The sequence below is a fragment of the Stegostoma tigrinum genome, chromosome 10 (genome assembly GCF_030684315.1).
Source record: "Stegostoma tigrinum isolate sSteTig4 chromosome 10, sSteTig4.hap1, whole genome shotgun sequence".
NCBI classification, from domain to species: Eukaryota; Metazoa; Chordata; class Chondrichthyes; order Orectolobiformes; family Stegostomatidae; genus Stegostoma; species Stegostoma tigrinum.
Genome location: NC_081363.1, coordinates 3,050,127 through 3,069,959, shown reverse-complemented (window position 1 = coordinate 3,069,959; position 19,833 = coordinate 3,050,127). Strand labels below are relative to the sequence as shown.

Here is a 19,833-nt window from a genome sequence, read left to right as displayed (position 1 = left end):
GCGTTTAGACAAATATATGGCTAGGAAAGGTTTAGAAGGATATGGGCGAGGTGCGGGGAAATCATGAGAGGGTATAGACAGGGTGGATAGCAAGAAGCTTTTCCCCAGAGTGGGGGACTCAATTACTAGGGGTCATGAGTTCAAAGTGAGAGGAGGAAAGCTTAAGGGAGATATGCGTGGAAAGTTCTTTACACAGAGGGTCGTGGGTGCCTGGAATGCGTTGCCAGTGGAGGTGGTAGAGACTGGCACGATAGCATCATTTAAGATGTATCTAGACAGATACATGAATGGGCAGGGAGCAGAGGGATACAGATCCTTGGAAAATAGGTAACAGGTTTAGATAGAGGATCTGGATTAGTGCAGGCTCGGAAGGCTGAATGGCCTGTTCCTGTGCTGTAATTTTCTTTGTTCTTTGTTCTTTGAAATGGGGTTAGAGTGGATGGACATTTTGGTCGGCACAGACCAGTTTGGGCCAAAGGGTCTGTATCCGCGGTGCAAGGCTTTATGGCTCTATGTGTAAATAGGCCGACTGACGGCCACACATGCACTACAGTGTTACTGTGCATTGCAACATTATTGAGATAAACTCCTTGATTCATAAGTCTTTGAAAGGTAGATTCTTTTTAGGCCATATGGATTTAACTCGATATTGACATAGTCCATTTGGTGCTGGAAACGCTGATATCTCATTAGCCCTTGGTGTTAATGTATTTGCCAGTGGCCCCCTTCGAAAGAACAATCTTAGAAAGGAATGAGAGACTGCCAAGCTTTTTCCATGCAGTTTTCTAACTGTGGGACAGGGTGTAAACCTGTCCTTGTGACAGCCTTTACCTTTCTGTAGGCATTACTGCATTACATCAATCCATCCACTTTTGGAACTAACTTCACCAGTGAACTCCCGCTGCTGTCACAAAGTTTAATCAAATGATTTGCCAGGGTGCTACTAAACCTCTGTTTCCACCTGAGCTTGTTTTTCTGGGATCAATTGAAAAGGAAGCTGTTTGACTGGCTCCCTTCACTCTGTAATGTCCACATCATGCCTGGTTAATATAGGACATCCAGGCAGATTTCCTTACACTCCTTAAGTAGCCTCCCACTGTATCTCCTCTAAATACCTCATTGTCCACTATTTCTGTGTTAGATGTTCACTTTGAGAATTGTCTACCTCTCCTTCTTCCTTAATTTTATCACATTTTTATCGCAGGTTCTTTACTCAGAGAGTGGTAAGGGCGTGGAACGCCCTACCTGCCAATGTAGTGAACTCGGCCACATTAGGGGCATTTAAACATTCCTTGGATAAGCATATGGATAAAGATTGGATAGTGTAGGGGGAGGGGCTTAGATTAGTTCACAGGTTGGCACAACATTGAGGGCCGAAGGGCCTGGTCTGCGCTGTATTGTTCTATGTTCTGTGTTCTATGTTCTATCACAGCCATCTTCCACTATGCTTATCCCCTGACACAATTATTCTTACTTAACCTGTTCCCTCAATGATACCTCTTCAACCTTTTTATCTGGTATGAAGCGTTCTTCTCCCTACAATCAGAAGGATCTATCAGATCAGTTATTGTACTAACCATCCTAGCTACTTTACATGAGCCACAGAATTTCGCTTTTCACCTCACAAAGGCAACACCAATAATTCATCACCCACTTGATACATTCTCACTCAGTCTTTCAGTCTTTTCCTGCAAAAATTGTAAGCGCTTTTGTGTTATCTTGCACACTCCTGAGTGCGGCCTACAGAAAGGTAAAGGCTGTCACAAGGACAGGTTTACGCCCTGTCCCACAGTTAGAAAACTGCATGGAAAAAGCTTGGCAGTCTCTCATTCCTTTCTAAGATTGTTCTTTTGAAGGGGGCCACTGGCAAATACATTAACACATTTAGACACATCGTCTAACTTTGAGAATTCATCTTTTCTCTTAAGAATGATTCCTTAATCAGTTTTAAGGACCTGTTATTACATGCACATTGATTAATTTAAATGGACTAAATCTAGTAGATTCTGGTAGCAAATAGTAAAAATTCTTTGTCCCACTAATGTGGGTAGCCGTGACAATATGCCTTAATAATTATTTTGATGGCTCGTTTGTTTTTCTTCAAAGCCTCCTGGGTATGAAAACATAAAGAACATCTCCACATCCTTCCCTCCAGTGTGGGTAGGGCCTGTACAGACTGAAACATTTCCTTACTGCACTTTACATTACGGCTAGGATTCTCCAACCAGTGTCTACATCAGCATTTGACAGTTCGTTTTTATTAAACGGTAGCATTTTAAGGTTAAATTTCCCATTTAGCTCCCCTTGCTTCCCTTTGCAATTCTAATTCATGTTTCCTAAGCTCTCTCTTTCTGCGTATCTCTTTCCTTTGCAATTCCACCTTTAGTTTCTTTTTAATTTCAACTTGCTTTCATTTTTTCTCGAGCTCAAGCTGTTTTAACCGTATCTCCATACTACCAGATTCTGCTCTTCGCTACCCTGTCCTACCTGTATTTCTGCTGAGCTAATCCTTCAGTTGTGCCTCTCTTTGTAGTTTCAGCAGGCAGTTACACAGCCAACGTATTTGCCAATTCAATCAACCTAGCTTTTGGAATTTCTTCAGAGTCCGTCAGGAATAACTCTTAAATGTGCAAGATGTTCTTCAGTTTCCGGTGCCATTTCTTTTTCGGTAATAAACAACATGATGTTTCCTGCAATCCTTCGTCATGTGCTCATACCATATCCAAATCTCCACCATCTCTCTTTAAAGACAATGCTGGACGGCCTCCAATCTCATCCCATGATCCGCTTGGGAAAGTACACTGATACACCAACCCCACCACTCCCAGGGTCATCAAAAATTAAAGACTTAATCATAGAATCCCTACAGCGTGGAAGGAAGTTACTCAGCCCATACTGATGTTCCAACCAGCATCCCACCCCTCTATATTCCATAGGTAATCAACCTAACCTACACATCCCTACACATCCCAGACCCACCCCTCTATATTCCATAGGTAATCAACCTAACCTACACATCCCTACACATCCCAGACCCACCCCTCTATATTCCATAGGTAATCAACCTAACCTACACATCCCTACACATCCCAGACCCACCCCTCTATATTCCATAGGTAATCAACCTAACCTACACATCCCTACACATTCCAGACCCACCCCTCTATATTCCATAGGTAATCAACCTAACCTACACATCCCTACACATCCCAGACCCACCCCTCTATATTCCATAGGTAATCAACCTAACCTACACATCCCTACACATCCCAGACCCACCCCTCTATATTCCATAGGTAATCAACCTAACCTACACATCCCTACACATCCCAGACCCACCCCTCTATATTCCATAGGTAATCAACCTAACCTACACATCCCTACACATCCCAGACCCACCCCTCTATATTCCATAGGTAATCAACCTAACCTACACATCCCTACACATCCCAGACCCACCCCTCTATATTCCATAGGTAATCAACCTAACCTACACATCCCTACACATCCCAGACCCACCCCTCTATATTCCATAGGTAATCAACCTAACCTACACATCCCTACACATCCCAGACCCACCCCTCTATATTCCATAGGTAATCAACCTAACCTACACATCCCTGAACACTACGGGCAATTTAGCATTTAATCCACCCTAACCTGCACATCTGTGGACTGTGGGAGGAAGCCAGAGCACCCGGAGGAAACCCACACAGACGCGGGGAGAATGTGCAAACTCCACACAAACAGTCACCTGAGGGTGGAATCGAACCTGGGTCTGTGGCGCTGTGAGGCTGCAGAGCTAACCGCTGAGCCACTACACCACGCCTACACTTCAAGCTACCCAGTTTACCTACCTGATGATCTCAGGTTAACAATAAACACTGACTCAATGAGACACTACTATTTATTACAAAGAAATCAATTCTAACCACAGGGTGTACAAAACTGTGTATTTTTAACAAATAACTGTACTCACGGAAACTGTAAAATTTTATTCGGCTAAATTGCTGGAGTTTTTGAAGAGGTAACAGAAAGGCTCAGTGAGGGTAATGCTGTTGATGTGGTGTGCACTGGTTTGGTGCAGTGCCATTCAATAGCCTTGTGAGAAAAGTTACAATTTGTGGAATAAAAGGGGACAGTAGCAACATGGGTCCAAAAGGCTCTGAATGATAGCAAACAGAGTCATTCTTAATAAACATTTTTCAAGCTGGAGGAAGGTTTATATTGGAGTTCCCCGAGGGTCAGTACCAGGACCCTTGCTTTTGCTGATATAGAGTTTGGTGTGTGTGGGAACAATTTCAAAGTTTGCAAATGACACAAAACCTGGAAACATGGTAAACTGTGAGGGGAACAGTGCGGAACTCTAAAGGCCATTGACAAGCTGGTGCCAGATGTACAGAAGGGTGGGTGATACATTTCAGCCAGAAGAACGTGGAGAGACTGCCAAAAAAAATGGTCAAATAAAAGTAAATTACTGCGGAGGCTGGAGATCTGAAATTAAAACAGAAGGGTTCAGCAGGTCTGGCAGCATCAGTGGAGAGAGAATTGGAGCTAACTCTGAGACCAAAATGACTATCCTTCTGAACGTGCAAAGTTGTAATTTGCAAAAAAAAACTGTATAAATATTTGAAAAGAAAGAGAATCGAGTAGGAATGGGTTAAAAACAAGGACAGTTGGATTCTTTAGAAAGCTTATCAAAGCGTTAGTAGAGATACAATGGGTTGGATGGTTTTTGTCTGTGTATTGTATCTTTGTAAAAGGTTGTAGTAAATTTGAGCTCATCTAAAATTCTGCTGACCATGATCTCTCTCCTGCCTTATTTCCATTCTCCATCATTTCTGTCCTCATTCAGTTAAAATGACCAACTACATTAAACTTTCATAAAAACTCATGCAGAGCTGCTTCAGTGTTCCACACCGTCCTCCATCCTAACACAAATTCACATTTATAATTTCATAACAGAAATGTGAAGTACCATGTTTTAAACGCTTGTTGTTAAATCCCTCTGTGGCCTCTACCCTCCCTATTTCTATGACCTCCTCCAGCCCCAGAACCTTCCAAGACCTCTGTACTCCTCGCATTCTGACCTCTTCAGCATCCCTAATTTTAATCGCTTTACTAGCTGGGACTGTGCCTTCAGCTGCCTTGGTCCTGCGTTCTGGAATTCTCTCCTCAAACCTCTCTTCAACTCATTTTCGTGCTTCAAAGGTCTCTTTAGAACCTGCCTGTTTAACCAAACTGTTTGTCACTTATCCTGATCTCACTGTATGTGGCTCAGTGTCAGAGTTTGATCTATAACCCATCTGGGAAGTGTACTGGGATGTTTTAAAACAGTACACCACTGTGAGATGCCTTTTTATCATTAAATTATCTAAAATCTAACACACAGTATATGTATTACCGAGTGTGAAGCGCCGTAAGATCTCCTCCTGCTCTTCCCTAGCTTGATCCTTTCATGCTTCCCTGTAGCTGAGCTACCTGCTCTCTGGTAGATTTCCTTTCTGTAATATAATCACACACTAACTCACTATCTCCTCCCTGGCGATAAGCATTACAAACTACAGCTCCGCATCACCTTATGGAGAGAGATAACATTGGGCGATTCTGTCACCAAGGCTCATGCTTATAAAATAACACAAACTATACAAACCTCCACTGCACTCCAGGGAATGTAGCTTCACTTAACCAAAGTGCTCCAGCTCTCTTTTCAATTTCCTGCACATCTTTGATGAAATGGCTTTGCCTTGTGCAGAATGCTTGATGTAACTCTTCTTGGGTCACTCCAGGCTGCCTTCCCAGTCCCAGCTTGGCAGCTTCTAATCCCAGTGATGAAACTAGATCCAGGCAGCAAGTCCTCTCACCAGAACTGCCATCCACCAGGCAAATCTTCACTGCAGCCAAGGTCTTGTCTAACTCCAGAGCTCTATCCTGGAGCAGCCTGGTCTCCTCCTCCTCCTCTGACCTAGGCCAACCATCCTGCGATGCTCCCTCTTGTCGTAATAACTGCAGGAACTCCACAAGAGTGAGCAGAGCCTCCTCAGTGAGCTGTGCTGCTGCGCCGATCTCCTGACACCGTTGGATGTGACCAGTAGCTACAGCAGACACTGCACACTGATCCATCGGCTCTAACACAATGTTGGTCTCACTCAGTCTGCTCTGCAGGTCTTCGCAGCTTCCAGTCTGGGACTTAACCTGAGCTTGAAGATTCTGATGAATGAACCAATTGTAAAGAATTAGAAGAAGAACGTAAACCTTGAAAACCCCCAACTCCTCTCAAACAAAACTGAATATGCCCCTGAAGGGCTGGGGATTGTGTGGCCGTCAGTCATTAGGGGGGTGAATTAGATTTAAATACAGATCTATTTGTATGACAGAACCAGCTTGAGGGGGTGAATGGCCTCCTCTCATTTCTAACATACTCAAGCTTAAAGTTGCGGCTTCACACTGAGGAGCTGTTTATGAAAAGTGTTTGGGAATGACAAAACTCCAAGGGCTGTTGCAGATTTACAGTCAGTGCACCTCCAAAGGCATTCATTACTGACACCTCGACATATTGTGACCAGGACCTTGTTTGTGGAAGTGACAGGGGCACAGGGGCTGTGGTGTTACGGGACATTGGAGGAGAGTGCACTGCAATTCATGACAGGGTCTAAGTCAGGAATCACTGTCCGGTCTCTTTCCCAATGCCGACTGAAGAAATGGAGAAGACACAATGAAACACAGTGCTCTCAAATTTGCTGTTTGACACAGTAGTGGAAGCAAATTCAAAATAATTTTCAAAAAGGAATTAAACAGAGTCTACGCACAGAAACTGGGCCATTCAGCCTGACTGATTTCTACTGGCGTTTCTACTCCACACAAGCCTCCTCACATCTCCTCACCCTCTCAACACTGTAATCACATCCTTTCATCTGAATTTCCCTTAAACACTTTGAGCTGAATCTTAGATAACCAAGTGTGGGGCTGGATGAACACAGCAGGCCAAGCAGCATCTTAGGAGGACAAAAGCTGACGTTTCGGGCCTCGACCCTCTTTCTGATGAAGGGTCTAGGCCCGAAACATCTGCTTTTGTGCTCCGAAGATGCTGCTTGGCCTGCTGTGTTCATCCAGCCCCACACCTTGTTATCTCGGATTCTCCAGCATCGGCAGTTCCCGTTATCTTTGGGCTGAATCTTACATCGTTTTGGCTCAGAGTCAGAGTTGTTGAGTTTCACAGGAGGTTTCTCTCCATGAGGCCATCAAGATTTCTTACTGCATCTTTACCAAACTTAACTCATTGAGTACCTACCGCACCTCGATGGCGGCCCTTCGCCCAATTCTAACATGCACTGTACCTGGAACATTCCACCACTGCTGGGGCATCTCATTGTGGACAGGACTCTTTAGCATTGGTGCCATCTTTAAAAGGCCATTATTGCATCCGTACAAACACAGTCAGTTTGGAGCTTCCCTGTGCAATTTGTGACATTTTCCCCAGATAAGGCAGAGAAGGGAATATTATCAGCCCCCTGCATGAGCACAGTCCGGGAATTCCCACTGGATTGGGTGATGGAGAGGTGGCATTTCCCCTTCCCACAGGACCACCAGCCAAGGCCACAACACGAAACCATGCCAACATGGTCTAGGGTTGGCACCAGGGCAGTGCAGTGTCAGCTGGAGAAAGGAATGCACAGCTATGCAGGAAGAATGTCAATGACCTGCTCCACTCTGCCAGGGTGTGGGCCGTCACCTTCTCCTGGATACTTCACACTTCCCCGATCTCAGTTATTGTCCCACCTCATGCCATTCTCACTATCACTCCCAACGTCTTCCCTGACTGACTGTCCCCACCCCAACTCCACCACTTAACCCTGTGCATGCCTTCTGCGCTGCCCACTCACTCACCTGGTCACCCCACAACTGCACCAACAATGGCACCTGTTCCACCCGCTTTCATCTTCCCCATACCTCCCTTGCTCTCTCATTCCAGGAGGAAAGCGGTCTCCAATAGGGCAGAAGGAGTATAAAGGGGTAGTGATCTGCCTGTAATTCAGCTCTTCACCCCTTATGAGGAGAGGACCTGACTGTTACCACCCTGAGCAGCTGACTGAGCATGTCCTTGGAAAGAATTTTGAGGGATAGGATTTATGACTATTTGGAAAAGCATAGTGTGATTAAAGGGAGTCAGCATGGCTTTGTGAGAGGCAGGTCATGCCTTACAAATCTTATTGAGTTCTTTGAGGAAGTCATGAGACAGGTTGACGAGGGTCAAGCAGTGGATGTGGTGTACAAGGACTTCAGCAAGGCATTTGATAAGGTTCCCCATGGCAGGCTCATTCATAAAGTCGGGGGTATGGGATACAGGGTGATTTGGCTGTCTGGATTCAGAATTGGTTGGCTGACAGGAGGCAGAGAGTGGGCGTAGATGGTAAGTATTCTGTCTGGAGGTCAGTGCTGAGTGGTGTCCCGCAGGGCTCTGTTCTTGGGCCTCTGCTCTTTGTAGTTTTTATAAATGACTTGGATGAGGAAGTTGAGGGGTGGGTTAGTATGTTTGCTCATGACACAAACGTTGGAGGTGCCGTTGATAGTATCGAGGGCTATTGCAGGCTTCAGCGAGACATTGACAGGATGAAGAGCTGGGCTGAGAAATGGCAGATGGAGTCCAACCTGAATAAATGCGAAGTGATGCATTTTGGAAGATTGAATTTAAATGCTGAATATAGGATTAAAGGCGGGATTCTCGGCAGTGTGGAGGAACAGCGGGATCTTGGTGTTCAAGTGCGTAGCTCCCTCAAAGTTGCCACCCAGGTGGATAAGTTTGTTAAGAAAGCATATGGTGTTTTGGCTTTCATTAACAGGAGGATCGAGTTTAAGAGCCGCGAGGTTATGCTGCAGCTCTACAAAACCCTGGTGAGACCACACTTGGAATATTGCGTCCAGTTCTGGTCGCCCTATTATAGGAAAGATGTGGAGGCTTTGGAGAGGATGCAAAGGAGGTTTACCAGGATGCTGCCTGAACTGGAGGGCTTGTCTTACGAGGAGAGGTTGACTGAGCTCGGACTTTTCTCTCTGGAGAGAAGGAGGAAGAGAGGTGACCTGATCGAGGTGTACAACGTAATGAGAGGCATGGATAGAGTCGATGGCCAGAGACTTTTCCCCAGGGCAGGATTGACTGCCACGAGGGGTCATAGTTTTAAGGTGTTAGGAGGAAGGTATGGAGGAGACGTCAGAGGGAGGTTCTTCACTCAGAGAGTTGTGAGCGCATGGAATACTTTGCCAGTGGTAGCCGTGGAAGCAGAGTCATTAGTAACATTTAAGCGACTGCTGGACATGCACATGGGCAGCAGTGAATTGAGGGGAATGTAGGTTAGGTTATTTTATTTTTGGATTCGGAATATTCCACGGCACAACATTGTGGGCCGAAGGGCCTGTACTGTGCTGTACTTTTCTTTGTTCTATGTTCTATGTCCAAGTGCCAGGGCTCATTTTGGAGACTGCTCTTGACCTGCTACGTCAGATTCCGCCAACTCCCCCATATCACCCGAACCTGCACACTCCCCAAGGCAGGGCAGCACCGTGAGCCTGGCATCTCTGGCTGAGGGGGCCAGGCACTAAACAGCAAGGCCAGAGAGGGAATGCGGTGAGCATTGGGCTAGGCTCGGAGTGAGTTAGCGCTGTGATAGTGAGTGAGGAGATAGAGCCTGGTGCAGTCCCTGAGCTGGTCCAGGGGTGGGGGGAGGTGTGTGTCCCTGAGAACACAGTGTCCTCGCTGCAGCATTGCTGAGAGTTACCAGGGCTGTCTGAGGGGCAGAGTGTCCTCTAAGTGGATCAGGGATGTGATCCAGAGGCTGGCACATGTCCCTTGATGTGGGACATTTGACGTCAGTGCCCATGCCCTGAAATGGTGGTGCCCAATGTTTGACATGGAGGTGATTTGGAGCAAACGACAGATACCCACTCTGATTTCCATGCCAACAATTCTCAGCATCTAGTCTTCTCTCAGTAGGTAAGAGGACAGGAAGCTGTGTATTGGTGAGGCAACATATGCAATTGATAAGGTCATTAGCAAGTAGTGGAGCAAATTGCCATACACCAGCAGTGAAGTCTCTCCTTGTCCCCCAGAAGTAGTTTCAGAGACGCAGTGAATAGCTCTTAACCTTGAGACAGGTCTTGCTAGGCTTCTCCAGCGTTCTCCCCAACAATCTTAATCTCCTCAAGCACTCCCTTGGGCAGCAAGGTCCACACTGTCAACACTGCCTGCATCAAAAATGTTTTCCTGTATCAGGCTCATTAATGATTATTTTATATTCATGCCCCTAGTTCTGATTTCCTCAATAAACATCCTCTCTACTCCTCCCTGGTCAAATGCTTTGATAATATTAAAGATCGCTTGCTAGAACAGCCCTCAGTCCTCTCTTTTCTGGAGAGAAATCTCCCAGCCTGTTCAATTGCAGCCAATAATTAAAACCTCTGAGCCTGGCAAATCTTTGATAAATCTTCTCCAGCATCTTCACCCATTATTAAAAAGAAGGAGCGGCCAGGCTGCTTAAGGTGGTCTGTGTGTGGTTTCAATGTGTGGCTCCACACAGGTTTAATCTGATGTAGGAGACAGTATGGACTGCAGAAGCCTGAAGCCAGGGTCAATAACTGTGGATCTGGAGAAGCACAGCGGGTCAGACAGATTCCGAGGAGCAGGAAAGTCAACGTTTTGGGCCAAAACCTTGCGTCAGGACTCAGTTTTGGCCTGTGTGCCAAGGCCTGGAATTCCCTTCCTATAACCCCCACAACCCCGCCCCCCCCCCCCCCCCCCTTTAAGACCCTCCTTCAAGCTACAAGTTTGACCCCAGCTTTAAGTCCCACTATCTCCGGCTCAGTTTCGGATTCTGTCTGAACCATCTCCCCACGACAACCTCCTCCTATGATGTAAATGATTTACTTTCAGCATCTGTAGTTCAGGCTCATGCTTTATGTTGAATCCTGTCAGGACTTTTGGCTTGTTTTGAAACTCCAGCAGCGAGCTGTGTAATGACAGAATCTGTTTCTCCACTGATTCCAGTGCAGTGAAGGCGATCCTCAGGGAGCTGTCTCTGTAACAAACACAGGATCAATGCGACAACATTGGCCATGGACGAGTAATTCACAGGACGTGAGAATCTCTGGCTAGGCTTCGCACTTTTTGTCCATCTTTAATTGTGTCAAAGTGCGGTTAAGAGTCAACCCCATTGCTGTGGGTCTGGAGTCATGTGCTCGTCAGACCAGGTAAGATTTCCCTCCCTGAAGGACAGTAGTGAATCAGACGGGTTTTAATGGCAATTGTCACCATTAGGCTAGTTTTTTTTGTTCTAGCATCTACCATGGTGTGGTTTGTACCAGTGTCCCCAGAAAGTCAGGTTGGGGTGCTGGATTAATAACTCAGAGATATTACCACCGCTCCACCACCTACCCTCCCCTCATCATAGCTATCCACCACATGGCAGTTGATCTCTCATTCGGGCAGGTGGGAGGATGGTGCTGACATGGGAATGTTGCTGGACTGGTCATTCAGGCTGGTCTGGAAGATAATGTAACTTCATTACAAATCTAAACAACACAATCTAGCACTGGGGTATTGCCTTGCCCAGGCAGGGAGCTGGTTGGATGCTGAATTGGCTAATCAAAGGAACATATCTGTAGCCAACCATCCACATAAAATGCTGTTTAAAAAGGAAAGAAAACTGATTCTGATTGGCTTTGGCAGGTGCAGAGTGTTTTTGGGATCTTCAGGACTAGCTGTTGTGTTTTTCTCTCTTGGGTTTTCTGCCCAGTTAAAGAATTGTTGAATGTTCTGAGAGAAGAATCCCAGCCTGTAAAAAACGAATAAGTAACTCTGGAAGAATATCAAAGTTGTTCACATTCACTGGTGATGCTGAAATGAGATATGCAGTTACATGCCTGGGAATAGTTCTTTATTGAAGGACTGCACGAAGGCTTGTCATAAATTGTTTGAAACTGCTTAACTGAACTGGATAATTACAATTATTTTATCTTCCTTTAGTTCATCACTTAACTGTGTCTGTCTGTGTCAGAGTTGGAGCTTTTGCTCAAAGAAGATTGGATTTAAAACAGATATTAATTAGATTACAATCGTGTTTAGATTTGCCCTGCTAAAATTACAGTATTAATAATAAACTGCTACTTTTTGTTTAACTCCCTGTGTCTGCGTGGGTTTCCTCTGGGTGCTCCAGTTTCCTCCAACAGTCCAAAGATGTGCAGGCTAGGTGGATCGGCCATGCTAAATTGTCCTGTAGTCCCCAGGGATGTGCAGGCCAGATGGGTTAGCTATAGGAAATGGAGGGTTACAGGGAGAGGGTAGGGGAGTAGGTCTGGGTGGGATGATCTTGGGGGAGGGGTGGTTGGTGCAAACTTGATGGGCTGAATGGCCTGCTTCCACACAGTCAGCATTCTATGATTCTATTTGTAGCCTGGTGAAGAACATCTGGGCAATTTTGAGGGAATACTTTAGTTTCACTGCATTGAAAATCCAATGATAGTAAGGCTGATTTGGCTTGGCTTGTTATTCCCGGGATATAACACTAGACTCGTAACCCAGACACCAAGGCTAACGCGCTGTGGACATGGGTTCAAATCCCCCTGTGACACCAGGGAATTTAAATTCAATTCATAAATCTGGAGTTGAACGCTAATGACAATGAGATTATTGTTTCAAGCAGTGAGAACCCATCTGATTCATTAATCTGTCATCCTTACTAGGTCTAGCCTAGCATGGTGACTCCACAGCCACACATGGTCATTTCTTAACCACCCTCTGAAATGGCAGAGCAACCATTCAGTATTGGGATTGTGAGAAATTGGACCTTTATTAAATTATATGTTGGAGTTGTAAGGCAATAGGGATCTACAATACAGAAAAACGTCCTTCTACCCATCAAGTGTGTGCTGGTCAAAACCTATCACTTAACGATCCTAATCCCATTTTCCAGCATTTGGCCCATAACCCTGTAAGCCTTGGCATCGCCAATGCAACCAATTTTGGAACAGGTTTAGAAGTAGTCATTAAGAATTGAGAGGTGCAGCATAAGGCCACCAACACAGAGAAACTATTTCCTCTCTCTCTTTGGAAATGTAAATGAACTGTGCCTGGAAGTGCCTGGGTCATTTGGATCACCCTTCCATGTTGTCAACCCAAGCTACAAAACTCTGCACCTTGTGCGCCAACCAGTCTACGCAAATGTTTGGAAAGAACTAGGAGGTAAACTGGCTTTGAGCTTCAAGCTGGGCAAAAAGGGAGAAGGGAGGTTACTCTCCTGAAATCTGGAGACTCATCCGGGATACAGTAGATCGAGAGCTTCAGCAAGGCAGAGTGCCGCTGCCAGAAACGGGCCATGTCAATGTGAACTCAGAGACACATATCAGCTCCTTCTGTGCAGGACTCAGCATGGAGTAGGCAGTGTCCTTCCTCAGATGGAAGGCAGACCAGGAAAGATGGAGGAGAACCTCTGGGGAGGACTTCATGACACACCAGCCCCCATAAAGAGCAGATTACTGCCTTCACAACTTTAATCAGATAAACATAACCAATGTTGCGCTGTCACTGCCCTTGACTGTCACTGTCATAGGTTGTACACTTTCCTAGGCATTTAGCTAAAATGGCTACTTCTCAGCAAGAATTGGTTAACAGTTGTTGACTGTCCAGCTTAGGTAATGATAAATCACAAATTCCAAATCCTACAGGCTAATATGTTAAATGTCCAATACCTTTCAGAAAGCTCATTCCTTGTATTTATATTGTGGTCCTGTCTTCCAATGTCTGCTGTGCTTTGGTCTTCCTCCTCTTGAGTCCCATTATCTTGTTGCCCCTTTTCACCGGGGTCCACCAAGCTCGAGGTCAGAGCTCCCGCCAACTCCTGGGGAAAGGCACAGGACACATCTCATGTTTTCAAATCCTGCACTGAGACCAGAGGTTCCTAGGAGGATTATCGTCAGTTTAAACTAGACAGATGTCAGAGGGCTGACCCTTCAGGGTGAAGGCTCAGGTATAAACATTGGTTCAAATGATAGTAAAGTCAATAATCACTTCTAAAACATGTAATTCAGAGGCAGTCTCTGTTTAGAATTATTAACAGAGTCTTATTGAGACACTGTCTATGATGTGTCATTGAAGTTAAGCCTATTTTAGAAACAGAAGAGTTGGGAGGGCAACAATTTGCTCCAAAGAGCCACCTGGTGACCAGAGTCTGAAATGACCTTGTGACTGTTTACATATCAAAACTGAATGGGAGATGCAGACTCTGCCACTTCCAATGGGAAACATTGGCTCAAAGTGTGACAACAGGAAATTCAAGTTACAGAAAAGAAATATATGCAAGTTATTTAAAAAGGATACCTACAGAATTTACACAAGAAGATTAGTTTAAACAGAAAGCTTCATTTCTGTTTAAACTTTGCCATGGATTTGAGTGGTTAGGAGTGGAATAATACCTGTTCAGTCCTGTGTGCTGGTTTCCAGAAATCCTCCCTCATTGTGTCTCCCGCCAAGTTACTCTGAGCTAAATATTCCACTTGTGGCTGGGAAAAATTGCCAAGTGGCCATTTCGGAGTCATCACAGACTCCTTTCCCATCAGCACACCTTCATCTTGTGTTGCGTGGTCTCCACAAAATGTTGTGACAAGTGTCTCTGCAGAATCAGCTGGTAGCTGTCTCTCTGGATTTGAAGAGGAACTCACCGATTGGGCAGAATCTTCCATTTCTTTGGATCTCTGAGGCACCTGTGTTCTGCGCGGAAAGACATGTCTCTCTGGGATTGTGGTCTGATGGTCTGCGATTTGAAACAGCACTGCTGACTCAGCAAAATCTGCCCTTTCTTCCTCCTCCTGGCTCCATGGCTCTCCCACGAAACACATCGACGTTCCATACTCAGGGGCAACAGGTGGTTCACGGAGAAACATTTCTTCTGATGGAATGACGGCCTGGGCACCATTGTGAATAAAAAGAGACTCTTGTGATGGTTCGGAATCCACACTCAGCAGAGTAACAGCCTGCGCTCTCTCAGTCAAACCTTCTGCTTCAGGAAAATTGGCCACAGCTTTCCCTGGGCCACCAGTCTGCTCATGTTCCCTCAGTTTCAGCCTTTCCCAGTCTAGTGAATACACATTGCTGCAGGTAATGGTCTGTTCTGCTCCAGTTACAGGCCTTCCATCAGGCAGAGTGAGGTCTTCACGTTTTACACTGATAGGTAACCGGTCAGAATCCTCTTTCGGGAGGCCAAATGCCTCATCCATATCAGCCATTGCTCCTTGTCCAGGCCCCTTTGTCAGTTTCTGTTCCCTCATTTCTTCCACATTCACAGAATCTTTCATATTGCTGGGATCAGTCTGATCTGTTCCAATCAGCGATTCCTCCTCAAACACAGTGAGGTCTTCACCCAATTTTCCAACACTCATACTCTCTTGGATCTCCTCAGCTTGGCCCTCTGTCGCTCTCACCAAACACACAGCATCCTGAGCTATTGCGATCTCAGTTTGTTTCTCCCCACTCGGTGGTTCTGTCACTGCTCCAGGAGAGACATCACTCACTGGGCCATCAGCCTGACCTCTCTCACTCAGACACTCTACTGACTGTGCTGCTGAATCCTCCATGGCCGGGCTGTCACCCTGGAGTTGTGCACTTAGACTCATGGTCATCAAAGGGGCAGAAGACCCTGTGGCCATCCTATCGCCATGTTCTCCCTCCCTCTGACATTCTGTAGAGTCTATTCCATGTGGGCCCAATGTCTGTACTTTCCCTGATCGAAGCTCTGCCTCTGAGCGAGGAATACTCTCTGCCTCAAGCACGTTCAGCTCTTTCTCCCTCAAACACTCTCTTCCAGATTGAGCTGAGTCTTCTGTTGTCAGGTCAGCGTGGGTTTCCTCTTCACTGAGAGAGGCTGGGAGTAACTGCCCAGAATTCTCTCCTGGGAGGTCACTAACGTCAATGTCTCTACTACTCAGGACCAGTTCTGAAAACTGACCAGAGCTCTCCTTTGTTTGATAGCCAGGCCTGTCTTCTCTAACTGGAGATGATGTTGATAATTGTGCGGGACTTTGTCTTGATTCATCTCTAGTGAATTCCATTTCACTCACAGAGACTGTTGGTGATTTCTGAATGCCCTCCAAAGGTAGGCCATAAGCCTGGTCTTCTCCACTGGAATACTCTTTTGTGTGTTGAACTGTACTTTCTGTTGGTGCAGAGATTGTGCGCTCTTGATCAGTCACAAACGCTGGGTTACCGTAAGCAGGTAACTCTCTGATTCGGGTTTGGTTTCCTTCACTCTGACCCTCTCCTGCCTGCTCCTGCTCCCTCTGTATCGCTCCATCGAGGTCTACTGAATCTTTCATCGTGCTGGGATCTGTCTGATCTGCTCCAGTCAGCGATTCTTTGTCACATAACGTGAGGCTTTCATCCTGTTTTCTACCAAATAATCTCTCTCGAGTGTCAGTGATGTGTGATTGGTCCCGAGCTGCTACTGGCCATTTCAAAACTGCGTGTCCAGTTGGTTTGTCAACTCGTCCTTGTTCACACAGGCACACTTTCACACACAGAGGGGGGTCTTCACACCGATCTCTTCCTGTCACACTGAGATCTTCAGTAAGACACTCTTTGCCCAATTCAACAACTGCCTCTGTTTGTTGATGCTTAGCCTGCTGCTCCACACTGAGAACCATAAAGGTCTCTGGAGCGGGTTTCTCTGCTAGAGCTGTGACCAGGACATTCTGCCCTGAGCTCCCTCTCTGTGACTGAGTGAAGCAGCCATCTGTTGGTGGGCCATCCTGGTGCTGCTCACTGGGAAATGCTGAAACTGACAGCCCTGACCTTCCCATGTGTGTGGTCTCCCCTTTGCCTTGGCCACTCAGCAGCTCTTCCCCCAAGTGAGTGACGTCCACTTTTGGAAACATTTCCATCTCACGTTTTCCCATCAGGAGATATTTGGCTGCTTGACCAGGATCGTTGGCAGCAGCTTGGCTTCTGGAAGAAATTGGCACTAAGTGAGCATGACTGCCCATTGGCTGGTCAGGGCTCTGACCCTCACTCGTTGAAGACTGCATCAGTAATCGAGCAGAGTTCACATCAGGAGGGTCAGTGTCCAGTCTCTGATATACGCCGTACTGCTGACCAGGACATTCTCCTTTCATAGTAGCAGGAGACTCTCCATCAGGCAGACAGGCCCCTCTTTGTAACCAGTCCCTCTGCAGATTCCTACTTAGAGTCCCTTGGATTGATTGAGTTTGCCCTTCCCTGCCAAAGTCTTCAATTCCAATCCACTCTGTGCATGGTCCAGGAATTTTATTTGCTTCAGTATCAGCCAGGATGTTGCTTCTGTGTTCCGCTGCTCTGTGCTGTGTGAAAGCCTGAGCTACCTCTGTCACAGGCTCAGGTGAATCCTCACTCCCCAGGTCATCAGCCTGATCCGCTCCCCTTCCTGCCCATTGAGAGGGTCCGTTTCTTGTTGCAGCTTCAGTCAGATCAGCTTCAGTTTGACAGTTGGTCTGCAATTCCCTGTTAAATTTACAATCACACACTTATCAGTCAGAGAACATGCACCTGCAGAGCCCCAACAGGAGTAGATTCAATGTGGAAAACTGCATTTATTTAATTCCTTTAACACTAAAGAACTTTCCAAATCGGTGCAGGGTGATTGTTAAAGCATATTTTGACTTCGAGCCACCGGAAGAGACACTAGAGCAGGTGACCAAAGACTTTGACAGGGAGGTGGTTTTTTAAGGAGTGTTTTAAAAGAGGAAAAGGTGGCAGATGAGGGAAGGGACAGAGATTGGAGCCCAGGCAGATGAAGCAATGATGGATATGGAGAAAAAACAGGAGGACGGAATTATAGGAAGAGAGAGATCTCAGAGGGCAGCAGCAATTACAGAGATAGGGGGAGGCGGAGATGCCATGAAATAATGCGAGAATAAGGAAGAAAATGTGAAAGCAGACGTTTAAGAGCCAAGGAAGATCAGCAAGCACGGGGTTAATGGATGAAAGGAGCTTGTTTCAGACAAGCTCTGGTGTACAGAGAATAAAATGTGGAAAAGCATCCGGGATAGAGCTGGGATAGCTGCATCGGGAGGTAACCGAGACATAGATGGGGGCTTTCGACAGTGGCGTGAGCTGAAGCAGGGGCACTGATGGTCAGTGTTATGGAGGTGGGAATGGCCAGCCCTGCCCTTGGAGGACAGTTGTTGTGTACACACTCCCAACGTATCACCGGACAGTTCATCCTCGGATTAACCCCTTCCTCCCCTCACATGATTCAATCATGAATGATCCTCCCAAAGAACCAGAACGCCCTGTGGCCGTGTGGGGACAGGGATGAGTCCAGATTTCTTCAGGTTGTTGTGAAATGGAGCTCATCCTGCAGCTAAAACTGTGGGCTAAGATTTCACGAAGTCAATGCCACGCTGCAGTCCTGTGAGGATCGTGGGAATGAGCTGGATGAACACAGTCTCACCCATCTTTGCCTAATGCTACTTCTCCACTGCTTTCCTTCATCCCCTTCCTTCTCTCTTCTCTTATCCAAGGAACGTGAGGCCAACAAAGTGCATGCTTATTGCTAGATTTTCCTGGAACTTCTTTAGAGCAGCACACTAACCTGCTTCTCCATGTTTCACCAATTTGATTTCTGGACTAGCAATCCAGAAGGGCTCCAAACCTCAGAAAATTTGGAATTCACTTTTAAATGATTGTAAAAGGAAGTCAAGCCTCAGTAAAAGTGACCGTGATGCTGCTAGATTGTTGACAGACACCCACCCACCCTTACATGTCTACATGTGACTCCTGTCACCATGGTAATAAAATACTTGGTTAAAATCGTCCATTTTCTATCAAAGCCCCACAAACGGTTACGACTGATGAAGAACCAGTAATGCAGGTGATTTTAGCGTGAGCACTCACCCTGTCCCTGGTGACCGGACTGGGTCCTGGGGCCACGAATTAAGTTTACAGAGCCATTCATTCAGCTCATTCCCACAATCCTCACAGGACTGCAGCGTGGCATTAGCTTCAGCATCAGCGTTGCCATCACGCAGTTGCCTCATCGCTACCAGGTGTTGTTCTTGAGCCAAACTGCTGCCTTCAGAAAAGAACATCTATCGAAAAAAACAAACAGAAGAGAGACGTTTAAACTCTCACAAGAGCTCAGTGTCAGACTGAAATAGTCCAGGAAGAATTGTGGATCTTTTCATATGTTTACAGCATGTGGGCCTTACTGAGTGGGTCAGCATTTATTCCCTGTCCCTAATTGCCCTTGAACTGAGTGCCTTACTAGGACCATTTCAATGGGCTATGAAGAGACAAGCCATATTACTGAGATCTATGACAGGTCGGCACAACATCGAGGGCCGAAGGGCCTGTACTGTGCTGTAATGTTCTATGTTCTATGTATGTTCTATCTCAAGTCGTACATGAGCCAGACTAGATAAGGCCTGCAGGTTTCAATTCACCACAGGATATGAGTGAACCAGATGACAATTTAGGACAATCTATACTGGTCGTCATTATGTTGGATTTGTTGTAATCATGACCACATGGTCATAACTACATTGAATTTTCATTCCAGATTTTTGTTGGGATTTGAGTGTCACCTTATGCCACGGTAGGATTGCAATCCCAATCCCGAAACGGTCAGGCTGGGATTTATCAGTCCAGGAACACACAGCTATCACAGAGCAGCTCTGTCCCCAGGTGAGAATGCAATTACCTGGTGCGCTTCGAGACAGGGCTGTAGGTGGGAGCTGACCATTCCCAGCTGGGCTTCACACTCCTGATGGGCCACATTGAATTTATTCTGCTCCACCTCAGACTTCATCTGATGCAGA

At 46.2% G+C, this 19,833-nt stretch overlaps 1 protein-coding gene across 1 annotated transcript in view; it reads right to left on the bottom strand.

Annotated features, from left to right (window-relative positions):
* The window catches only part of LOC125455504 (nesprin-2), a 367,488-nt gene that overhangs the window by 287,665 nt on the left and 59,990 nt on the right, over positions 1-19,833 (bottom strand). Inside the window, exons 18-23 of the mRNA XM_059648913.1 lie at positions 19,716-19,833; positions 18,911-19,104; positions 14,461-17,515; positions 13,738-13,886; positions 10,919-11,069; positions 5,654-6,210 (exon numbers count right to left, since the gene is read on the bottom strand). The exon at positions 19,716-19,833 is cut by the window's right edge and continues 26 nt beyond it. Coding sequence (XP_059504896.1) covers positions 5,654-6,210; positions 10,919-11,069; positions 13,738-13,886; positions 14,461-17,515; positions 18,911-19,104; positions 19,716-19,833 — 4,224 coding nt within the window. The remainder of the gene's footprint in view (positions 1-5,653; positions 6,211-10,918; positions 11,070-13,737; positions 13,887-14,460; positions 17,516-18,910; positions 19,105-19,715) is intronic.